Raw genomic sequence first — 15,742 nt, 5'->3', positions numbered from 1 at the left:
GTTTTGATAGTTTGAACTTCGAAGCTGGAAAATTTATTTTACATTTTCGTCAGAAATGAAAATAATGACTGATGAAAATTTAAACAAGACAAGTTTAGGTGGAAAGTTGCGTTACCAAAATTATAGTGTTGAACTTTCTTACGTAAAAAAGAAGTTTAAATTTACATGGCAGTATCGATTGTTTGAATTTTTAAGCGAGAAAAAATTTGAAAGACAGAAATGTATCGTGTAAATAAAATGATGAAATGAGAAGGAAGACCAAAGCGAGTGAGGTGGGTAAGGTGGTCCTTATTAAAATTTTATCACCAACCAATCACAATCGTAATTTGTGTAAATATATTGTTGATATAAGAATACGTAATGAAAAGTAGAATTCGTATCTGGTCGTCGTCATTTGAAAATGTTGGAATTAAATTATTTTGTCGACGAATACTATTCAAATGAAACATGTCTTTGTCTTACTTATCGTCGTATATTGCATAATTTCACTAATTTTGCGGAAACATGAAAATCGATCTGTTGCTTCCATAATTACCACCGAGTTCGGTAAGCAAACCATATCAACAAGTTTTTATATTTTCTCCAAATTCTTCGGTTCATATGATAAAATATGCATTTTTATTGTTTTATCAGATTATTATTTTTTAATAATGAAATAAAAACGAATTGAATCATTTGCTTGGTACCTTATTCGTAACCGAATAATTATCTTTACACAATTGATCGAGGTTCTTTGTAAAATATGTTACCTTTGATAGGAAATAGTTCTTGGAATGTAACAATATTTTCAAAGTCTTTGATAATTATAGTAATAATACTGGTGATTACAGGTTTCCCGCTGGAGTAATTTTCATATCAGCTTATTAAATGAAGAATTGATACACCATTTTCAACCCTTGTCTTCTTACCTCGACCATTACCATCATGAATAATACAGAAAACGAACTGCAAAGCAATTCAGTCAAAAGTCGCCCAAAGGGGCTTTATCCGCTCATAGTTCCAGATGTGTTAGAGAACAATTTTATTACTTAATTTTTTTATTGCGATAATTTCTACTGATTTGATTTTTCTCTCTAGCCCGACTGTTACCGAACCACCGCCGGAGAAAGAGAAACCCAGTTACAGAGCAAGATTTTTCTCCAGAATTAGTAACAGAGAATCGAAAAAAGCGGACGAATTTGAGCCTACTAAACCAAAAAAGTGCGCTATAATCATTCCCTTCATTAATTATAAATAGTTGTATTGTATAGCTTTAGTATTTTTTGATTTTTTTGCAATTTTTATTAATTCATCCGTTTCCCCTATGTTCTTGGAAATTAATGTTGTGACATAATTGATATTTTTTTCTTCTGACTTATGAATTTTTTCGAAAAAGTAGCGGTGCTTGGCAATTGTTGGAGTAGTCTAATCGCCTAAAATTGTTGATTTAGTAATGCTTAGGTATAGAAAGTACTAAAATCAAGCTGAATATTTTTTTAATAATTCGTGAATTTCTTGCATAAAATTTTATTTTAGGGGTCCAATTCCAGAAACGTTCAGTAGATCAAAAAGTGTTTCCGACGATAGAAGCAATAATTCGTTGATTAATTGGGTTTGCCCTAATGATCGACAATTGATGCTAAGAGCGAAGTAATATTAGTTGAAATACTGTATTTTAGTTAATTAGGAGTTTTATTTTCTAAATTGATTAATTGGTTACAGACTACGTATCGGATGGTCAGTGAAAGCAGAATTATATGAGAAGTACGGTTGCAAACCAAAACCACTGAGCGAATCGGAACAAGAGATCATATCATCTGTGATAAAACGTGCAGAAGCATTGGAGAAGCAGGAACAAGAACGAATAGGGTATTTGCGTTGAAACATTAATCAGTTTCCCAGAATTCGAAGATCTAATAATTTTGTTTCATCGTAGGCGTTTGGTTGAAAGATTAGATAACATGAAAAAACATTCTCTAGGAACTGGAACGAAACAATGCGTACTTTGCGGAGACAAATTCGGATTTCTTGGCTCAGCTTGCATGATATGTCATGACTGTAAAAAAGTACGAAACTGAAATTCTATGTCGACATTTTCTTGTTTTTTAATTACTAAAATGAACGGTTTTTAAAATTGTTAACAGTGTGTTTGCACGAAATGTGGTATCGAAACCACCTGCGCCAAGCAGAGGGAAACTATCTGGTTATGTAAAATATGTGCCGAAACGAGAGAAATGTGGAAAAAATCTGGAGCCTGGTTCTATAAAGTAAAAATATATTCATTTTAAAATATTATTCAAGTTTTATTTTACGGTGCAGTGATCCAAATGTGATTGAATTGTTTTTTTTTTCAGAGTATGCCGAAATATGTGTTACCTCCGAAAACCGATATGTTCCCTATGAATTATCGTATGTGCGAACGAGATCCTCTATGGTCAAATACAATGGGTTAGTATACCATGTACCAGTTATTTTACGATCATCAATTTGTTTTTTGAAATCACTTTTTTTTAAAAAATGTCCATTTCTAAAGAATCCGGTAAAGAAGAAGAAGAAAGTAGTTCAGAAGATGATGTCAGAACGACTCGATCAGCTCCGGCAAGATACAAGTGAGCAAATAATCTGGGTATGTAACCGTTACTCACCTGCTTTATTTTTTCAATCAAATTTATTTTTTGGCAGCCTGGCAAACAGTTCTGTTTCTCCTACATCTCCTGGGAGTACTAAGAATGTTCCGCCCAGTACAGCCAGTTCGTCATCGCTGAGTTCCAGAATGGCTAAAGTTACGATTTCAGAAAGTAATCATAATTTCGGTAATATTAATTTTCTTTCTTGGGGCTTGAATATTTCATCTGAGACACGATCTTTATGTGATTTTTTTGTACAGGAAATAGAAATAAATTTCCCAACGATCGCGTTTACCTTCGCGAAGAAAGTTTTGAATCTGGTTCTAGTCGTACTCAAAGTTCCGAATCGGGTGGTTCAGTTCCTCAGATTTTTGTGAATTACTGGTACCTACTTCTGGTTCTTACGTAAAATTTGAGGAAGAGGCGCGTTCTAAACAGCTGTAGTAAAAATAATCATGTTTATAATGTCGAGCATTTTTCAGTGATGCGGAGTCTGGTTTTGAATCTAATAATCGTGAATTATCAGGATCTGATAAAAGTTCCGTATCGAGCGGCGTAATAGGTCATCATGCTAATGAAGAATATCCGGAAGAGGATTCATCGGTCGACTCGGTTCCTAAAGTAGATTCTAGTATGGGCACAATTGAACTTAGCATTCAGTACGATCCTGATGCAAATTCCCTTCATATTTCTTTGCACAGTGCGAAGGTAAAGTTGAAAACACCTGATGAGTACGTTCTTGTTTTTTTATTAGTTTCACACTTGATTTTTTTTTAACAGAAACTTAAAGCAATGGATATTAATGGTCATTCGGATCCATTCTGTAAACTAAATTTATTACCTGTTGGGGCTAAAGTAAGTACATATTTCGAATTATCCGGCCCATCTCTCTTGTATTTTCAAAGTAATTATTTTCGATGAATCTTTTAGTCATATCGATTGCGTACGAGAACAGTAAATAAAACTGTGAATCCGGAATTCAACGAAACCTTGACGTTTTACGGGATCACTGATAATGACATTTTAACGCAGTCTCTTCATATACTTATTTTAGGTTTGATTATTAATGTATTCCGAAACCAAAATTTCCCGTGCGTTTCTCTAATCAACTTTCTGTTTCTAGATGACGACAAATACGGTCATGATTTTTTAGGAGAAGCTAAATTTCCTCTACACAAGTTGAAACCTCGCGTTACTAGAGATTTATGTCTTAATTTAGAAAAACATATCCCGGTAATGTTTCACATTTTAGAAATAATGAAATATAAATTAGAATTTTTACGAATTGGATGTGTTAAAAATTAGGGTGATTTGGAAGATGAAGTTTGGGGAGAAGGATGTGGCTCAAATGGTCAGATTGCCTTGACATTATTATACTCGACTAGAAAACGAGCATTAATTGTTGGTGTTGTACGGTGTTTTAATCTCATACCTATGGACAGTAACGGATATTCCGACCCATTTGTCAAGTTGTTCGTATAATTTTTTCAATTTTAGTAGTTTGTATTCGAATATCTGCCATTTTTTCTAGCTTTTTCATTTCCTCAGGTGGTTAAAGTCTCCAGAAGGATCCTCGCCAAAATACAAAACTAGTATTAAATGGAAAAACTTGAATCCCGTATACAACGAAGAATTTATTATCGATACGAAAATAACTGATCTCTCGAGAAAGTCGCTTATCATCACTGTTTGGGACAAAGACCCCGGAAGAAGTAACGATTATTTAGGTGATATTTAATTTTAAATGCTACATATCTCTCTTGAAGCACTATTTTATGTTGCGTTTAACAATGCTATAACTTATGCGTAGGTTCTCTGGAATTAGGATGCCATTCGAAAGGAGAACGTTTAAGGCAGTGGATCGATATGATTAAATATCCTGATCATAAACACGAAGGCGTTCATAATTTAAGCGAAGAAGTTATACGTCATTAAAAATATTTTATTTGTTTATGTCGAAAACTATATCAAACTTATCGCCAAATATTTTTATAACAAATTTTCTAATTTTTCAATTCTTTGTACCAAGTTACTTTTATATTTCTTAACAAAATATTTTTTATTAGCTTTTTAAAAAACTCAATTGATGTGTATCCTGTTGAACAGTATTTTTATTATTTTATATATGTTGAAAATTATTGATTGTTTCACCATTTTCTGTTGTTGATGTTTTAAATATTGGTGTTTTCTTACCACTATATACTTTTTTTGAGACATTCCTATATCGACGTTGAATTAAGCATATCTAGTCTTGTAATTTTAAAATGCCTTAAATTTAATGTTTTTTTTTTTTTTAAATTAAACGTATTGCCAATTCCAACCAAGAATAAGATCTCTGCTACGAAAAATAGCATTTAATTTTTGTATCGTTATTCGTTTGTGTGTATACAGATAAATTGTTAATTACCTACTATTCATTGTTCTGTTTTGAAAGCTTTCAATAAATATCTGTCCAATTTTCAACTTGTTGTGTGACCTCGTTCCTTTTGAAACTACGTGACTTCGACAGAATAAAAATAAAAGAAAGGAAACGTAGTTATTCGATGAATAAATGAACAATTTAATTGCTGCGTAACCCATTTACGTAAAAAATTTAGTTTTTGGGGAGACTTTAGATTGACTAAATGACTAATAAGTAACTTTCAGTATTTGAGTTTCGTAATATTAAATTACATGGTACAAGTAGAAAACAATTAAAACCCAACGCCCTTATGTTTTGTCAATACTCATGAATAATTTTTTTTATTAGAAGCACATCTCCGTGGTTAACGTACCTATTTATATATGCAATCAAATTCAACGTTGAACATTTTGAAATTCATTTTGTAATTAAAAAGTAATGGATAAAAATTACAAATTATAGTTCAGCAATTTTACCGTCGAAGATAAGCAGTTAAGTTTTGAAAAGAAAAAAACATAGGTAACTTTTCAATATTTTTAGCAGCTGGAATGAATTCGCTGACAATTAATGATCTGAAAACGAATAAGAACAATAAAATGATTACTATACAGGCAAATGTTGATTAAAAAAAAGCTCGAATTTTGAATGTAGGAAAACCCGAATGTTAACTTTCCTTCGCGAGTTTTCCGAATATATCGACTAAACTATACCTCGTGAACCAACGCAGTGTTGAAGTATTGATTACTTTTTGTGTAGGTATCGAGAACGTTTATGGTGACGATGATAACAGATGGAATTAATATGTTTGAATGCTTCGTTTTATTATTTCTGGCTCGCTTCTGTGTAATACAGACCATAGCTAAACGGTGAAAGATTGAGCATTAAAAGTTTAAAATCAAGTAGTTTTGTTACTATTCAATAATGGACTGGTCAGATGAATATTTCGAGGAAGATAAACTGTAAGTTTATATTCGTAAGACTCGCTTCATAATTTTTGTAAAAAAAAAAAATAGAGGCATATGTATCGTTTAGAATTTTATAGTCGCAATTGAAATGCAAATAAACTAGGTACCACTTTACCCAAGTACAGTTTAGCTTAGAGCTTATAAACTGATTTGCTGTCATTAACAGCCTAAGTACATACTGTATGTAGATTTTCACGGTTAGAAGAACACACTTTTTTTTCGAACAGATAAACAGCTGCCCTAGCTCCAAATAATATAGTAGTTAACGTGTGTTTAAACTTTTCATTGCAGCACAATGGTAAACGTGTCGTGTTCTAATTGATTTAATTGCTTATGTTATTGTATTAATTATTTTGAAGATTTGTTCTTTGCAAAGCTTTATGTGTAGATATCACCTAATGCATGCATTTTTATTTTCCGTTTTCCATTCTTAATAACAATGTCCAGGCTTTATTTGCACGATGATTTCCCCAACATTAAGTACTCGCATGTTTCTCAAGCAACTGATGATCCGGAATTGCGAACTGAAGATAGGTTGTATGTATATTACATATCTGTAATTTAAAGGTGGCGAGTGTTCTTGACAGATTGTTAGGCACTTGGGTACATAGATACCTACATGTTTTAAGCGATTAAAAAAAACGTTAAAAATTTATTCATTACATTAAATTGTTTCAAGTAGGTATGCACCTACTATACTTACACCTATCATCTTGATAATTTTTGCTACTTAATATCTACTTCTGATTAAGAAAAATACCTAATTAATGTATTTACAACAATAAAGTAGGCAGGTAAAGTACAAATCAAAGTCTCTTTTATTCACCTACCTATTATTTTGCAACATCTTAAGTAATAGGAACCTACTTGATAAAGATACCAAAATTTATTATGTTCTATGAATTTTAGGGGCATGAAAGTCACAACTGGAAATGTTACCATAAAGAAAGACAACAATAATTTAATCGGAATTAGTATTGGAGGAGGAGCTCCTTATTGTCCATGCTTATACATCGTCCAGGTATCCATTATGTTGATAGAGAATATTTTCGTTAAGTATTTAGAAAAATTTAATCATGTGTTTTGTCACTATACAGAGCAAAAACAAAAAAAAAAGAAAAAACATTTTGTTATTAATCGTAATTAAGATGTTAGATACAACAGTACATGAGTATAAGTAGATAGGTATGAATAATTATGATTTAAAATTTCGAAATTTAAAAAAATTAGGTTTTCGATAATTCGCCAACTGCCAAGGATGGGACATTGCAGAGTGGCGACGAAATAATAGGCATTAATGCACAATCAGTAAAAGGAAAAACAAAAGTTGAAGTGGCCAAATTGATTCAAAATTCTGATGTAAGAAAATCATACTTGCCTACTTAAATTACGTATTTTACATATTTTAAATCTTGCAAAATGTCTCCTATTTTACCATGCTCCTTTTTACATTTAGAAAGAAGTGAATATAGGTTATAATAAACTACATGCTGATCCTCAACAAGGAAAATCATTAGACATCATATTGAAAAAAGTCAAACATCGTTTAGTTGAACACATGAGTACAGAAACTGCTGACGCATTAGGTTTGTCCAGAGCTATTCTGTGCAACGATTCATTGGTGCAAAAGCTGAAAGAATTGGAAAATATCGAAACGACATACCGAGGCCTGGTTGAACACGCTACTCGTGTTATGAAAGCATTTTACGCCATATTGAAAGTTTACAAAGGTTGTTTTTTTTTTAAATCAAAGCAAATAGAATCAAGTCGACACGAGTTCTTGTTTTTGATGTTGTCTAACATTTTTAATTTTTACTGTACAGCTTTTGGAGATTGTTTCGCTAATATTGGAGTCAGGGACCCACATCCTCAAGCATGCGAAGTATTCAGCCAATTCGGTGATTATCACAGAAAGATGGAAAAACTCGGAATACAAACAATCAAAGCTATTAAGCCAGTAAATTACCTTCATAAATATTCACGTTTGTTTGCCCACATCAATGGAATTTTTAAGTTGATAGGTGAATAATTTTTTCTCACCGTAGGTATTATCAGATTTGGGTACGTATTTGAATAAAGCTATTCCTGATACGAAGCTGACAATTCAAAAATACGCCGATGCCAAATTTGAATACTTGTCCTATTGCTTGAAAGTAAAAGAAATGGACGACGAAGAACTGGGATATGCCAGTTTACAAGAAATACTCTATCGTGTTGATACAGGAAATTATGAATACAGGTAGATCTATAGGTACCTACTTACCAATATTCATGAAATTGGTTCCAGAGATCTCTTTGGATTTTTTACTATATATTTTCACATTTCACGTAAATAACATTAACATTTTGCAATATTAATATAGGTAAATAACTAAAACTTGAATAGGTAATTTGTTTAAAGGAAATGAGTTTTTTCTCCTTTAGGTATACAAATTCATATCCGGTACCTACTTTTAAATTTTGATTAATGCTTCTAGATTAATTTTGCGTTGTCGTCAAGATGCTAGAAATCGATTTGCGCACTTACGATCCGACGTTTTAGTGAAATTGGAATTATTAGACAATAAACACATTCAAGATGTAGTTTGGCAACTGCAAAGATTCGTTTCCAGCCTGGCTTATTATCACACGCAAATCTTAGAAATTTTGAATGAAAATAAACTCTTTCCAATTGAAGTTGACCTGGCCAAATCTGCCTTAGAATATGATAATATTACTCAGGTAGGTAGATGTCCGCCGTCCCATGACACGAACAGATTTATCTATAGGTACCTAGTTGCTCAGTCATGAGTAATAAATGAGTTGACAAATTTTGTAAATTTTACAGGATAATTTTGAAGATGATGACGACGATGATGACTTACCAAATTTAAATCATTTAAACGAATCACACCATTCATCTGGTACTTCTATGTCGAACGATTTTGGTGGCACTAACAGCGGTGACATCTTAGAGCAGCTAGAAAATTTGAAAATGAATGAAATGAATGAAAACGAAAATAAAACAGAAAACGTCTTGAGCAATTTTGAAAGCTTAACTTTGGGTGGTGACGATACCGATATCTTGAACTTGAATTCCTTTTCAATCACCAACGATTTATTAACTGGAGAACCAATAGCTTCGAGTGCAGCTCCAACGATGCCTGTCATCAGCGATACAAATGAAACAAACTCCGATTTACTTTTTTAAGAAATTGATTTCAATGTGCATAATGTGTTTTGAAAAATGGCCTAATTGTTGATTGCAAACTGTAAGAGCCAATATCTACTCTAAGCCTGTGGTGGACGTACCTACTTCGGTTCAGAAAGAATCACCGAATTCGGGAATATTTTCGAATGAAGGCAGAATAAAATGAAAAAAAAGAATAGTTGAAAAGAGAGCAAGTGTATTCAAAAATTATAAAACTATCATTCGTTCCACATGTTTTTATATATCTAATTATCTATGTATTTATTGAACTGAAATGTTAAAGTTTTTGAATTTTTAAAAAATTATTGTTTTTTTTTACCAGTTTTATCGAATGAATCGAATGAAATATTAGAAATAAACTTGAAGTTTTCGAATTTTTATTCATCAAGATGATTTCCCGAAAAGTATAGTTATGGCTAGTATTTGGAAATGTTGAGGCCGCGTAAAAATCAATTTCTCGCATCAAAAATATAATGTTGTTCTACTTTTCAAAACTTTTGAATTCTTTCCACTTGATCTGATTTAAATTTGAATTCATACTGCATAAATTTTCAAAAATTTCCAAGAATGAAACACTATCATCTTGAGAAATAATTCTAGAAACATGACAAAATCAATATGAAATAAATTCAAAAAATGCTGAGTTATTTTTTGAATTTTTCCCGGCATTTTTGTTTTCCTTTCCTAGCCCCTCAATAGTTCAAACTTGAAAGTTGAAACCACTTGAGGAGCTCATTGCAAAAGTAGCCCTTGTCACATGAATTTTTAGACCCGTTTCACTCGATTGCACCTATTGCCAACTGCGAAGATCGTGTTGTAATGATGAAATGACCGTCAAGTTGATCTACCCTGAGTAGCCCTGAGAGGAATTGCGTTATAGAGTTTACATTCATGATACTGGGTACGCTCAAGGGAGAGCTTTGGAGATTGCATAGGTTCATGTGACAAGGGCTACTTTTGCAATGAGCTCCTCACTTCTGTGAATGGGGGAGCTCCAAAAAATTCGTGCCATCGATAAGTTCATGAGTGGTCGTTTCATTAATTAATTCTCATCGATAAGAATGGAAAGGGTTGTTACAACATCAATGGCGGATGCTGAGTATAGCGTTAATGGGTAAGTAAGTACGAGAAGTACGAGTAGTAGATACGAGTATACCCATACCGCTGTCTTTTTTCAAAAGTAGGTACCTAAAAAATGTATATCCTATTTTTCATTTTTCAAGTTTGCGAAATGATTTTAGACAAGTATTTAAAAAAGGAATCACATTTTGAAAACGTATAAAATGAATTAATTTTTTCAGTGATTGTATTTCTCACATCAGACGGAAGAATGTGAAAATAAATTCAATAAATTGACTATTGAGACAAAAAAACGTCCGAAATGAAACTCTGAAGCAATGCCTTGAAGCATAGGAATAGGCAATTCTTTTCACATTTGGTACCATCTGTATCTTCAGAGAAGTTTTAGTTTCCTTATGTTATTGCACTGACGTATCATTTGGCGAATGGGATTTTATTTTGATAACTAACAAATTTGTTGTTGAAAAATTCATTACTTTTTGAAGCAGTTATTTCGACTTAATTAATCAAAAATCGTGGGCATGCGTATCCGATTTAATTGTTCATAAATGCTCAAAATTGTTGTCTAATGATTATTGTATAGAATCTGATTAGCTGATATCTTTCATCAAGGTAAATTTTCCCACCTACCCTTTAATAAAATGATTTTTACTACAGCGTTCTGAAATTTAAATGATGTCTCCTGCTTACATCATTTGAATTCGCCGCTGTCTAATTTAGAATGTTTTAAGAAGTGTGTATTAAATTTCCATCCCAACTTTCACGAATACTGATTTTCTTTCAACTGACAGAAATGCACGTTCTATTCGGCATTCGTACCGAAATGTACCTAAGAAATTCATGTTTTGAAAAAATGTTTCAATTACAGATCTTATCGGTAAACCATGTCTTCTCGTCGTCGTCGTCGATCACCTTCCTCATCATCTGAAGATTCCAACGATGTGACAGGAAGTGAAAATAACAAAGTCACCAATGTATTCCGCAACGATGGCAGCTTTCTGGAAATGTTTAAGAAAATGCAAAAAGCATCACAGTCTACGGATAACACATCTATCGCAGTATCTGTTGCTCGAACTCCATCTACTAACGTCTCTAAGGACACTACAGATAAAGAAATACAACCTAAAGAAGATACGAAACCTAAACCAGTTCCAATGGTTGGTAGAAGAAGGTGTATTAAACCTTTGCCCGTTGGCAAAGTTAGAAAACTCAAAGCAGATGACGAAGAAGAGAAAAAACCACCAGTCACGGATGCTTGGGCTAAATATTTAGAAGAAGTGAAAAAATATAAAGAAACATACTGCGATAGTGAAGCTAAAAATCGATCTCTAGTGAAATAAATAGTATCATGTTTTGAGTGAAGAAGTAATACTCGTTTTCGTAAATTATCTGTACAAGAATTGAAGGCGTTTCAACTTACGTTAGTGTTTTTATTGCAATAAAGAACAACCTTTTCTGCTTTTATGTATAATATGTATTTTTCGACATATATGCTGTTATGTTATCCCATCATATCAAATGTTTCCAAATGAAAATTTTAAGTCAATGTTTCTTACTATCGCTATTATGAAACTTTTGTTTTATATAAGTAGGTATTCATTTTAATTTTAGCTTATTCAAATCATGTGCTATTGCGGAGTATTACTGGTGAATTCATCCCTCTCTATTGTGCAAATATTTCTTAATTTGCGTTTATTTGCGATTTCAAGTGGACAGTAGTTTGTGTGGTTATTATTTTTCATTTTATTTTTGAAAACTCAAGAAATTTTGTTACTTTACCCATTTGTAAATAATTTTTTCCTGTTTTCTAGTTCTTGGTTTATTTAATTATTTTATAAAATAAAGCGATGGTTTTCCAATTTTGTTTTATGTAATTTCACGAATTGCGTATCATGGACATTTGACTTGATTCCGAAGCCACGAATTTGACTGTAATCTCTAATCTACAAACGTTTTGGTGTATCCGTTAAAAGGCTCCTAAAATAATTCCGAAATTGAAACACTTCGCAGACTAATTATTTCGATTATTACTGACAAAATTTGCCAAAACAATACGGCATAAGAGTTTTAGAGATGTAGAGCTGATCTTTTACCAACAAGATGTCGTCACTATACATTACAAAATAAAATCAGTAGGTGACTTACAAATGTATGCAAAAAAAAATATATATATATTTTTTAATAAAATGAATAAAAAAAATCTAAAATTGAAAATACTGCTAAGTTACAAAAAAGAATTGTTAAATAAATAAAGATCTTTGGTATTACATTATTAATGCTGAAACAACGTAACAGATTATTAAGTACTTACATATTGAAAGAAAAATGGTCATTAAATAAAAATATTTTTAAGACTAACGTACAACAACTGAGTAGTACCGATCAAGCGGCGGTCAAGTGATTAACTTAGGAACAATTGCATGAAGTAATTGACTTTCACTACTTACACGTTACAAAATATATTGCACTCAAGATTCGTTTAAAATTTGAATTATCTCAAATTATAAAATGCGATAAAGGAAAGTCAAGTTAAGTATAACGAAAAAAGTACAAAAACACAACAATTATTAATTTAAAAAAAAAATCACAAGATTCATTTCTTTGACAATCCTTCTTTCATTTCTTTACCTTTAGTTTCCACTGGCAATAGTATACAACAAACAGCTGCCATCAGAGCTACAGCACTGTAAATTGACATCGCAAACACGAGGGAAGATTTCATCAATACCTGCAGATTAGAAATTTCAAAATATATCCATTTGAAAATTGGACAGATTTGAAAATTGAAATCGAAAAATCATACCTGTGCTATGTAGGGTGTAATCATAGCTCCTAATCTTGCCATCGTACTGCAAGCACCAACACCTATGGCTCTCAACTGAGTAGGATATACCTGTAACACATCAATCATTAAATACGATTCATGTTTTACAATTTACTTTCTCTTGTGCACATGAAAAAATATTACTCACTTCTGGAGTGTAGACGTATGCAGCTTGAAATACGCCGGCGATTATGCCACGAGCAATAAATAAAACAAGCGTTAGAAAAATTCGACTGCAATCGTAATACAAAAAAATGAGAGAAATTGTTCACTTAGAATTATTTTTGATATGATTTTGTGAGCTATATTATGTCTTACTTTTTCGTGCAAATAAATAATAAACAAACACACGCTGCAAATATAACAAACTGCAACGCCATCGTTTTTTTACGGCCAAATTTTTCGATGACTAAAATCGTAGCAAATATTCCTAACACAAGAAAAATTGAATATTTAATATAATGATGATTTCAACATTGCATGATAATGAAGTTTCCGTACCGGGAAATTCGGCCAACGTTGTCCATAACAGATCCATATAATCCTGCGTGTTCAATTTACGGCAATCAGCGGAACATGTATCGACAGCTTTAAATATACCTTGATTTTTAGAACACGTTTCAGATGCTTCGAATAATTCAGTGGTCATTAAAACTACTCCGTAATAACAAAATGCGCAACCAGTCCTGCATTTTTTACACGTTTAAAAATTGATAGTACGAATATAATTCATAGCCCATCACCAATAATTCATTTGACGTACCAAATAAACCATAATAAAATAGAAGTCACTCTGAGTTGAGGAATGAGTAAATCTTTGATACAGCCTCGTTCAGTAACGACCGTATCGTCGACAACTAATCGCCCCAATAACATCGGTTTACCATTTTCGGCGGCTACTTTTTTCAATGTCTCTAAAGCTTTGTCAGGTTGACCACTAGCAACATGATAACGTGCACTTTCCGGCAACCACTGTAAATTTTCATTCATTACTTCGAGATATCGATAAATCGTAAAACAAAAGATATAAAAACGTACCGGACAAATACAAGCAAATGCAAATAAAGGCGCAGTGGATGCAGCTAATAGCCACCTCCAACCCAACGTTGGCATGATCACTAAAGCTAATAATACTTCTAAACACGCGCCAAAAGCCCAGAAACACTAAAATTTTAAAAAAAATTATGAACACTTTGTGATAGGTACTCAAACAAAGCAAGATGTATTCGTAATTGAGCTGCATTTGCATGTACGTAACAAACTCAATCAAAATTTTAAAAAAAAAAATCAAGCGAAAACTTACATCAAGCAGAACAACACATTTAGCCCGTTGCTTAGAAGGTAAAAACTCAGCGTACAAAGTTACTCTAGGAAAAATTACAATCATATCAAACACAGACGGCAATAAATCGCAAACAAACGCAGAAATACTCACGATTGCGGAACGCAGCCAATTGCAAATCCAACCAATCCTCGTAACAATAAGACCCATAAATAATTTGGAGCAATGGAACTCAGTAAACCATAGTAAAATAATAATACAGCGCAAAGAGACAAAGCCTGGGAACACATCATATTCATGAATATCCTTCAAACATGTGATACTATAGGTAACATCAGAAAATATGTAATTTTTCATACTTGTTTGCGACCGAACCGATCACTCAGAAATCCCCAAAACGTCGAGCTTAACATCATACCTAAAAACACAACCTAAAAAAATTTTTTTTAAATGAATAAATAAAAATCATTTCAGACCAAGTTGGCCGAAAAGTACAAGACTGGAAAAATTATTACCGTCGTGGCTAGCGCTTGCTGATATCTAGATATATGCCAATCACAATGTAAAGCTAAGGATAAAATACTCAAAATTGTCATTTCCATACTATCAGCCATCCAACATAATCCAGTAAATAAAGAAAGCTTTGCTTGAAACTTCCCAAATCCGAATGCATTAACGGCTTGAGATACTGTGAACGTATCTACAAAATGAAATTAGCACACTAGGTCATATGCAAAAATACAGTAAAATCAGCGGTAATGTTATTATACCATCAGGGACAACGGAGACCGAATTCATTTCTAACTCTTGTCCCATATGCGAAATGGAATCGGGCCCTTCTGAAAAAGCTTCATTTCTTCGAGTATCTTGAACTGCATCTAGATCTTCATAGTTCACGCCGGACTTCTTCGATACTGATCTTTTAGCTGCGGATAGAATTTGCGACATTTTCTAGATAGGCAGAGAGAACACAGCTTCAAGTTACTCCTGCAAATACTCAATGACAAATCCATCATTTAATTCACTACTTTATATTGACATAGTGATTCAAAGCAATAATCACCTACCGTTTATCAGTTGGTTGTGAATTGAAGTGGTCTTGAATTTTGAAAAAATGTGATTAATTAGGAAAAACTCCGCTCAAGTGGTTTCTACTTCAAGTCTACACATTTCATTATTCAGAAAATGGATAAAAAATGTACGAACTACTTGAAATTTAAACACCAAAAACACTGGAAAACACCATAGCTAGGGTATACTCGTACTTTTTTGCAAAAAAGCAACACGTACTTTTATCGAGATCAACAAACCATTTAGTCACATCGATGATCGATCTTATAGCGTCGATGTGAATATTCGACTTATCGATAATCATCTCACGACTGTCGTCATCA

At 32.6% G+C, this 15,742-nt stretch overlaps 4 protein-coding genes across 10 annotated transcripts; 3 read left to right on the top strand and 1 right to left on the bottom strand.

Annotated features, from left to right (window-relative positions):
* The first annotated feature begins 19 nt into the window (after positions 1-19).
* Positions 20-5,069, top strand: Rph (Rabphilin). Of its 3 annotated transcripts, none has more exons than XM_065345317.1 (18): positions 20-272; positions 831-1,007; positions 1,078-1,200; positions 1,516-1,629; positions 1,702-1,848; positions 1,916-2,045; positions 2,124-2,246; positions 2,334-2,427; positions 2,513-2,588; positions 2,662-2,792; positions 2,867-2,990; positions 3,089-3,314; positions 3,387-3,461; positions 3,537-3,660; positions 3,730-3,839; positions 3,912-4,078; positions 4,155-4,333; positions 4,417-5,069. In XM_065345317.1, exons 2-18 carry the CDS (start codon positions 925-927, stop codon positions 4,539-4,541), a joined length of 2,151 nt encoding a protein of 716 aa, XP_065201389.1. In that variant the 5' UTR covers positions 20-272; positions 831-924; the 3' UTR covers positions 4,542-5,069. The 3 variants fall into 3 exon arrangements, with proteins under 3 accessions (XP_065201389.1, XP_065201390.1, XP_065201388.1); XM_065345318.1 differs by lacking the exon at positions 20-272 and adding an exon at positions 289-546 and having other exon boundaries at positions 2,662-2,777; XM_065345316.1 differs by lacking the exon at positions 20-272 and adding an exon at positions 290-546.
* Positions 5,070-5,735: 666 nt separating this feature from the next.
* PICK1 (protein interacting with PRKCA 1) lies at positions 5,736-9,537 on the top strand. Of its 3 annotated transcripts, XM_065345320.1 has the most exons (9): positions 5,736-5,966; positions 6,420-6,509; positions 6,882-6,993; positions 7,203-7,331; positions 7,429-7,702; positions 7,796-7,929; positions 8,018-8,211; positions 8,450-8,693; positions 8,800-9,537. In XM_065345320.1, exons 1-9 carry the CDS (start codon positions 5,929-5,931, stop codon positions 9,160-9,162), a joined length of 1,578 nt encoding a protein of 525 aa, XP_065201392.1. In that variant the 5' UTR covers positions 5,736-5,928; the 3' UTR covers positions 9,163-9,537. The 3 variants fall into 3 exon arrangements, with proteins under 3 accessions (XP_065201392.1, XP_065201394.1, XP_065201395.1); XM_065345322.1 differs by lacking the exon at positions 6,420-6,509; XM_065345323.1 differs by lacking the exons at positions 5,736-5,966; positions 6,420-6,509 and adding an exon at positions 6,002-6,270.
* A 1,139-nt stretch (positions 9,538-10,676) lies between these two features.
* On the top strand, positions 10,677-12,101 carry LOC135832220 (telomerase RNA component interacting RNase-like). The gene is made up of 2 exons (XM_065345340.1): positions 10,677-10,854; positions 11,111-12,101. The coding sequence occupies exon 2, from the start codon at positions 11,127-11,129 to the stop codon at positions 11,580-11,582; it is 456 nt and encodes a 151-aa protein (XP_065201412.1). The 5' UTR covers positions 10,677-10,854; positions 11,111-11,126; the 3' UTR covers positions 11,583-12,101.
* Positions 12,102-12,392: 291 nt separating this feature from the next.
* On the bottom strand, positions 12,393-15,704 carry LOC135832207 (synaptic vesicle 2-related protein). 3 transcript variants are annotated; one of them, XM_065345324.1, is made up of 13 exons: positions 15,416-15,696; positions 15,119-15,335; positions 14,864-15,048; positions 14,708-14,779; positions 14,502-14,626; positions 14,370-14,433; positions 14,105-14,230; positions 13,830-14,038; positions 13,568-13,752; positions 13,385-13,496; positions 13,215-13,299; positions 13,046-13,135; positions 12,393-12,970 (listed from the first exon to the last, which is right to left on the bottom strand). In XM_065345324.1, exons 2-13 carry the CDS (start codon positions 15,294-15,296, stop codon positions 12,836-12,838), a joined length of 1,566 nt encoding a protein of 521 aa, XP_065201396.1. In that variant the 5' UTR covers positions 15,297-15,335; positions 15,416-15,696; the 3' UTR covers positions 12,393-12,835. The 3 variants fall into 3 exon arrangements, with proteins under 3 accessions (XP_065201396.1, XP_065201397.1, XP_065201398.1); XM_065345325.1 differs by having other exon boundaries at positions 15,119-15,299; positions 15,416-15,694; XM_065345326.1 differs by lacking the exon at positions 14,105-14,230 and having other exon boundaries at positions 15,416-15,704.
* Positions 15,705-15,742: the final 38 nt, after the last annotated feature.

This window comes from Planococcus citri, chromosome 1 (assembly GCF_950023065.1).
Source record: "Planococcus citri chromosome 1, ihPlaCitr1.1, whole genome shotgun sequence".
Taxonomy (NCBI): Eukaryota; Metazoa; Arthropoda; class Insecta; order Hemiptera; family Pseudococcidae; genus Planococcus; species Planococcus citri.
Note: the sequence above shows the minus strand (reverse complement) of the source record. Positions and strands in the feature narration are given on the sequence as shown.